A 7703-nucleotide genomic window follows, 5' to 3' on the forward strand; every position below is an offset into this window, starting at 1 on the left:
AGGGACATCTCAGTCTGCTTCTTCCCATTACTAACAAGATGGAGTGTCTTCTCAGACTCGTCCGTGTTCCTCTGTGAGTCGCCTGTTCATGGCCTCTGCACATTTTCGGCTAAAAATCCATTTGTCTCTGTTTTCCCCGAGGTCCTCCAGCGCCTGAGCTGCATGGCCATCAAGGGGGAGATGTTCGTGGTGGCCAATCTTGGGACGAAGCAGCCTTGTCACAGCAGTGACCTAGGGTGCCCCGACGATGGGAGGTACCAGTTTAACACGAACGTCGTGTTCAGCAGTAACGGGACCCTCCTCGCCCGCTACCGGAAACACAACCTCTACTTTGAGGCAGCTTTTGACACGCCCCCGACGGCAGACCACGTCACGTTCGATACCCCCTTTGCGGGCAGGTTTGGCATCTTCACCTGCTTTGATATCTTGTTCTTCGAGCCGGCCGTGCGACTCCTCAGAGACCCCGAGGTGAAGCACATCGTGTACCCGACCGCCTGGATGAACCAGCTCCCACTCTTGGCGGCCGTCGAGATCCAGAAAGCCTTTGCCCTGGCCTTCGGCGTCAACGTCCTGGCGGCCAACATCCACCACCCGTCTCTGGGGATGACGGGGAGTGGCATCCACAGCCCTCGGAAGTCCTCTTGGTACCATGACATGGAAGACCCTGAAGGTCACCTTGTAATTGCTCAGGTGCCCAGAAATCCGCTGGGTCTCACTGGCACAGAGAACGCAGCCAACACAGCGGACCCCGCCCACGCGGAGTTTCTGAAAATCCTGTCCAGCCATCTGTCCTGTGAGAAGGACGCACAGGAGGTCCGCTGTGCTGGGGCCGCCATGCCGGACGCAGACGCGCCCCCGGCTTTCCACGCCGAGATGATGTACGACAACTTCACGCTGGTCCCCGTGTGGGGAAAGGCCGGCCATCTCCAGGTCTGCGCCAATGAGCTCTGCTGCTCCCTGCTTTACGAGAGGCCCGCCCTGTCCGGGGAGCTGTACGCCCTGGGGGTCTTCGACGGCCTCCACACCGTGCACGGCACCTACTACGTGCAGGTGTGCGCCCTGGTCAGGTGCGGCGGGCCGGGCCTGGACACCTGCGGGCAGGAGCTGTCCACGGCTGCAGGGCTGTTCGAGTTCCACCTCTGGGGCAACTTCAGCACGCCCTACATCCTGCCCGTGCTCCTGAGCTCAGGGGTCACGCCGGAGGCGCCCGACCGGCTGGGCTGGGAGCGCGGCCAGTACTTCCTGAGCAAGCGCAGCCTGTCGTCAGGGCTGGTGACGGCGGCTCTGTACGGGCGGCTGTACGACAGGGACTAGACCGGCGTGGGGCCACCTGTCCCCTTCTGTCACAGCACCTCCTGCCCTGGGAGCTGCGGGAGGAGGAGGCTGGACAGTCCCTCAGTCTCTTCCTTTCCCATGTAAGTTACGAGACATTTTCTGGTGTTTTCTATTCACACTTGCCTTTTTCAAGCCACGCCTCCCCGTAGCAAGCCTCTCCGCACACGGTAGGCTGTGAGTGCTGGGATGAAATAAATGGCCACCAAGCCGAGGCGTGGGTGTTCTGTCCCTCGTCAGTCGTAAGTATTTCAGAAGCCTCGAACCGTCCAGACGGTGGAAACCAGCTTTGTATTAGCATGGTGGCCACGGGGACCTTTCGGGCCTGGCCAGCTGGAGCCCGTCCAGGTGACATGGTGTCCCAGGCCACCTGCGATGTAAGGAACGGAGATCTGGAACCCCCTCTGAAAACAGAAGTCTCTCTCAGTCTGCCTTTGAGTCCGTGAGGGGAGCGTGTGGGCAGGGCCCGGGTGGGCAGGCCGGAGCCGGCTGGGGAGGTCTGGGGAGGCCTGCTCTTTCTGTACAGCATCTGGCCCAGCTGTGCGGAGAGGACTGATCCAGCGTGATCTGGCGTGGGGTCCCCCGGGGGGCCTCCCCTCTGCAGTGAGGCCCAGCACCCCATAAACCAAACTTGCCGGAACTGCTGTGGGGCCGCCCTCCGTAATGTGCGTTTATTTTACTGCTCATGGGCATTTTGGGGCCCCCCGTCCTGGTCCCAGATGAGGACCCCCCGTTGAGGGTGGTGAAGACAGCTGTCGGCGGGCGGTTTCTATGTAGCTGGTACCCGGCAGGATTTCGACTCCACGCCGTCTGGCTCGGGCCGTTCGCAGGGCAGAACGGGCCGTTGTCTTGTGCTATTTGGCTGTAACTCTTTTTAAATTAAACGGTGGATGCTAAAAACAAATGTAAAAACTGGAATTGTATTAACGTAAGAGTGCAGTTCTCTCCCCGTAGCCTTCCAGACCCTTCCGTGGCTTTTAGGCTGGAGAATTAAGAGCTTGGATCCTAGCGTCCCCTGCCAGGGTTCACACTGGCGGCCTGGCCATTTCCTCTCCTGGGGGCCCAGGGCGGGTCATGGAGCCTTCCCTAGCCTTGGCCTCAGAGAATGAATCAGCCCGCTGGGCCCTGCTGACTCAGGGCTGCCTTCAAAGCCCTGGCTGAGTCACATCCTCAGGCACCGGCAGGAACCCCACAGAATTCCTGAGGAAGCGTGGGACGGAGCCGGGAAGTCTCCCTGGAGTGGGAGGGGACAGTGCTCTCCACCCTCCAGCGCAGGCCTGGGTGAGCTCCAGATGTGGTCGTCCATGCCCACGCCCTTCCCGGAGACGGAGCCGGCCACTGGCTTCAATTGCATCCTGGGCCTTAGGGACTGGGACGTCCGGATCAGCCCGAGAGACGGCCGGTGGTGCCTCAGGGGTCGCCAGCTCTGCCCGGAGGCCTCCCTGAGCCCAACAGGCCTGCGGGTGCCCCCGGCTGAGCATGGCTAAAGCAGTGATGGGTGACTTGGTCGAAGTCCCATAGAGACTGTTGTCTCTGTCTCTCAGGAGAAGATTCTCAAAACAAGACAGCGGCCTGAGAGGCCAGTCCTACAGGCCCGCACTCTGCCCTGGAGAAGCACGGGCCCCCGCCCCAAGGCACTGACATCCAGGACGGGCTGGTCCTAAGACAAGTCACTTGTGGGGAGCCAGGGCTCACCACTAGTCAGTTGAGAAGTGGCAGTGGCGTCCTGAGGGCAGAGCCAGGTGGGGACCACTGGGCCACAGAAATGAGGTCAGGACACTGGCCGACTGCGACGTGCCAGTCCATCCCAAAGGCAGAGAGCCGCACTCTGGCCACACGGGAGCCAGGAGGGCAGTCTGTGGAGCCGTGGGCCTGGGAGGGAGTGGGTGGGCCACACGGGCCAGTGGGTCTGTCGGACTCGGAGGAAGTGGGCCGGTCCACGTGGGTCTGTGGGACTCGGAGGAAGTGGGCCGGTCCACGTGGGTCTGTGGGACTCGGAGGAAGTGGGCCCGTCCACGCGGGTCTGTCGGACTCGGAGGAAGTGGGCCGTCTGCTGGTTCCGGGCCAGTGGGATCTGAACGGTCAGAAGAGTGTCTGGCCCCACTCTGCCTCCCAAGATGCCGACAGTCCCGTCAGTCCTGAGCTTGGCCCTGCTCCTTCCCTGGAGCTGGGTAGGGCGGGCAGAAGTGACGCTGTGAGACGCCTTTCCGTGGCTGTGACAGATGGGCACCCTGTAAGCCTGGTCTGCAGAGGCCAGGCCCCCGGTGGCTATGACCTGCTTACCCAGGAGCCCACCCCCGCCCAGCACCTGTCGGTTAAACGATGCCAGGCTGCCCCGTGGCAAGGAGTGGTGGAGTGTGAGTGCCACAGGGGCCGTTGGGGGGTGATCTCTCCCTTCCCCTCTGGCAACCGTGCCACCCTGTAGCACACTTAAAAAGCAATTTGCTACTCAGTTTTCTCTCTGGACCATCCACACTACAAGGGCATCACGAAAAGATTCTGGACAGAGCAGCAGCACCAGGCACGCCCGTGGGGAAAGGGAGGAGGGCGGCAGACGTGCTGGCTCTCCTCGGGCAGGTGCACCGCGTGCGGGACCTTCCCCCACAGGCAGAGCGGCCGCGTGCCCTGCGGTGGACGGTGGCGATGCAGACAGCGGGCCGGGTGCCTTCTCGTGCTTCTCCCTCTGCCGAGAGCCGAGACGGTGGCTGGGTTTCAGCCCAGTCCCAGGGATGAGAGCAGCAGACTGAAGCCCATCCCAGCAGGGAATCGGGTCGACAGGGGCCCCAGCGTGAAGCAGGGTCATCCCGCAAAGGCATGTGTGAGGCTGATTATCACAAGCATCTGGCACATGGGGCGAGGAAGCAACAGCGGCAGCCATGCAGATGGCACTGGGTTCGAGTCTCCTCCGTGAAGGCCAGCTACGCGACTCTCCCACTGCTGTACTCCCAGAGCCTGCCAGAGCTCTGGGCTCACGGGAGGCGTCTGGAGAGCACCTGCTGCAGTTGCATGTATGTGTTTCTCCTAAAAGCAGTGACGTAAGTCCAGGACTCTACCCATGCAGTTGGCCACGTGGGATCCAGCCACCCTAACCACCATGCCATGGACTAACCCAGCCATTAAGTTTTCTTTTCTTTTCTTTTTAGAAGTATTTAACTTCATTTATTTTAATTTGACCAGAAAGGAACAGAGAGAGATGGAAAGTGAGAAAGCAAGCCGCCAGATCCGGGACTTGAACTGCGGTTGGCCATGTGGGAATTCAGCGCCCTTAGCACCACACCACCTGTCGGCTCCCCCAGTCCTTGAATTTTAAAAGAAAGGTAAAAATGTGTCATAAGTGAACAGTAACTTGATAGATTTTTAGAAAATAGGCAGAGATACAAGTAATTATTCATTAAATATACTCAAAGATAAAGAAAAAGATACATGCATGTAAAAAAGAGTGACACTTTATTTATTGCATTAAAAAGCTTTATTTCACTTAAAAGGTCTGATAGAAGCCAAACTCCCCCGAAGTCACAGCTCCCCTTAGAGATCTGAACGAATGGCGCTGCTGAGCCGAGCGTCTGGGTAAAGGAGGGCCTCCGCCATGGCCCTTTTCCCACAGGAGTCGAGAGCACAGGCTGGTACCCCTTATCTCGGCCGTCACCTCCCACGCGGAAGTGTGGAAAGTAGCCTGGCTCCTCTGCGTCCGTGAGAAGGCAAAGCCCTGCGGACGAGGGCCTGCGTCCTCCTCGGCAGCAAGGTGTGACTCCAAGGAGCCTACGTGCTGCCTGTCTGCTCGCTCACGTAGCCCATGGACTCGCCCCAACACTGGTGGTGTTCAAATGCTGTGTGGGTGTGCCCTTGTCAGGTGCAGGCGTGAGGAAGGCGCTGACCGAGCTGGGAGACAGGCCACCTCGGGGGCAATTGCCAAGCAGCCCAGAGCCCTCCTGGCTGGCTGGCAGTTCAACCACCGCCTCACCCACGTGCCTAGAAAAAGCATCGTTCACGTGGGAGCGAGGTAGGGTCTGAGTCCCGGGGCATGGGAGGGAGCTGAGGGCAGCCCGCTCCCTTCCAGCTACACCCTGGGTTTCACTGGGCGTGGAACATCTAACAGTGTGCCTAACGAGGCCTTCTGGAGACCTCCTCGGCAGAGGCGGCAAACCACCTGTAAAAGAGAAGACACGGCAGGGGGTGTGAGCTCAGCCCGGGCCCTCGGGCAGACGGCAGCAGGAGGGAGGCTTCGACTCCAGCTAAGGAAGACCTTTCTGACCGCCAGAGCTGCCCGACACCTGGACGGACGGCTTGGTGAGGTAGTCACGGGAAGGGGTCAGGTGGAAAGATCACCCCTGCAGAGGGGAACGCCTGCCTTCGCTAAGAGGTTAGACTGATGAACCTCAGGTTGCTTTCAATTCTGAGGTTCTAGAAAGTTCCCTCAGGGAATTCAGAAGAGAATTCCTAAAAGGAAAGAGAAAGCACACAGATGTATACTTTTAGAATCTGCTTGAGTTTTCTTTTTTTCAAAAGGTACAGTAGAAATGTAGTCCACTGTCTTTAAAATGCATATTCACCTTCCTAGCAGTAATAGTTAGGAAGGGCTCCTCATGATTCTTCACATTATAAAGACAAGGTGGAGGATTACATTTATCATTTCTGTAAATACTTTAGAAAAAAAGGCTTAAAATCTAGTAGTCAATGCCCTAGAAACTTTATAGATTTTTAGATAATATGCACAGATACAAATACATTATTCATTAAATACAACTCACATCTGTGTTTTATTATACTCTAAAATATACAGGAATCTTGATGTACTGAAAGAGTGCAAGTAGATACAGTATTCAAGCAATCACTATTTCTATGTACATGCTCAGTAATTCTTCAAAAACCCCACAAAATTATCAAATAGATCAAAATACTGTTCTGTGTTTTCACACTTTATATTCAGAAAAACCAGCTGATAATTTACAATGTTGGAAGGTTTCCAGTTTCACAATACAAAAAGGATAAAATAAAATTGGATATCATTTTGTTGCCACTTACAGAACTTTACCCAGACCTGTAAGACTCCTCACCCAGGTGAGGTCATTGTCACTGGGAAAGTGACATTACAGTGAAAGCAGAACCACGTAACTGTGAGTAAGAGCCTCAGTGTAGGCCTTCTCTCTGGTGAACGGTGGTCTCCAATCTGGCAGGCTACTGTCTCTCTCCAAATACGACAGATGATACACGCTACCTTCAATCTGAGTAGGACCAAAGCTTTCCTGTTTTAAATCTTGCCCAACACAGAAACGCCTTCCGAGAGACTGCATGAAGTTTGACGTATGCGTAGCGGGGCAGTCTTCCTTCTGACTCTTCCCTTTTTCAAAGTCACATAAAAGACAACCAGAGTCTCCCAGCCCAGTGTGGAGGCCAAAGGAGCCTAAGTGATGGCTGCACCGTCCGAAGTCTCAGGGCAGAAAATTCTACTCTCCAGGACCCCTGGGCTGCAATAGGGTGAAATAACTGCTTTTTGATTTTGTGAAGTATTTTTTAGGAAATTCTTTATATTTTTAAACAAAAATAGTTCAATTTTAAACCCATACCATTCAAAACAGGGCAGAGACGGATGCCAACCCATGGCGTGTCTATGTCACAAGTACTCTCACCCATACTGCACCCAGTCAGCTGGTTTTCAAGTCTAATATAGAAATTGGAATTTTTATGTAAAAGAAAAAATGTAAAAATACATCTGCTTTCTCTCATGGGTTTAGTACAGTATTGGAAGGCTTTCAGATGTTTTCTTTAAAAAAAAAATTAAAACCAAATCTCAAGTTTCGTTTTCAGAAATATTAAAGTTTGGTTTAGATAATGTCTCATTTCATCTCCTCCAGTTTCCACAAAATGACATTCTATTAAAAAAAAAAACACCTTTTAAGTTATTTGGTCCCTTTGGCAATTTGCTGTGCACATAATGCCTACTGTACCAAACGTTTATTGCCTTTAAATTTAGTTGCAATTTTATTGAGAAAATTTAAACCTAGTGTCCTTATCTCTTCTTTCACGATAGTGTTGCTTGTGTAAGCAGCTTGGGGTACAGTGTCCCGAATTATTCTGGCACTGCAAAACCAAATTAAACAATTCCACAAAGCAATCTGACATCAGTGTGTTTTCCTCTGGTCAAGTCTGTTTCAAGATTCTAGAAGTTTCTTTTGCAAAACTTGCCTTTAAACTGTCCCCTAACGTCATCGCGTCTCCGACGCCGTTCGCTGTGCGGTCTTCTCCTCTCAGGTTGGACTTGGACGTGATTAAGAAAGTGCCTTTGTCCTGGAAAAGGGTTTGCAGGGCTCGGCTGCGAAGGCCCCGGCCGGCCGGCCTGCCTCTCAGGAGGTCGCCGAGTCGGGCTCGTTTAG

At 54.7% G+C, this 7703-nt stretch overlaps 2 protein-coding genes across 12 annotated transcripts in view; one reads left to right on the forward strand and one right to left on the reverse strand.

The window, feature by feature from the left end:
• Positions 1-2244, forward strand: part of BTD (biotinidase) — a 19569-nt gene extending 17325 nt beyond the window's left edge. For all 11 annotated transcript variants that reach the window (XM_006170699.3, XM_027769166.1, XM_014585093.2 and 8 more), the window contains one exon: positions 142-2244. In XM_006170699.3, the coding sequence (XP_006170761.1) occupies positions 142-1314 (1173 nt within the window). In that variant the 3' untranslated portion in view covers positions 1315-2244. The remainder of the gene's footprint in view (positions 1-141) is intronic.
• Positions 2245-6070: 3826 nt separating this feature from the next.
• Positions 6071-7703, reverse strand: part of ANKRD28 (ankyrin repeat domain 28) — an 89956-nt gene continuing 88323 nt past the window's right edge. The window contains exon 29 of the mRNA XM_027769161.1: positions 6071-7221. The gene's annotated coding sequence lies outside the window, so the exon portion shown is untranslated. The remainder of the gene's footprint in view (positions 7222-7703) is intronic.

This window comes from Tupaia chinensis, unplaced genomic scaffold (assembly GCF_000334495.1).
Source record: "Tupaia chinensis unplaced genomic scaffold, TupChi_1.0 Scaffold148822_2, whole genome shotgun sequence".
NCBI lineage: Eukaryota > Metazoa > Chordata > Mammalia > Scandentia > Tupaiidae > Tupaia > Tupaia belangeri.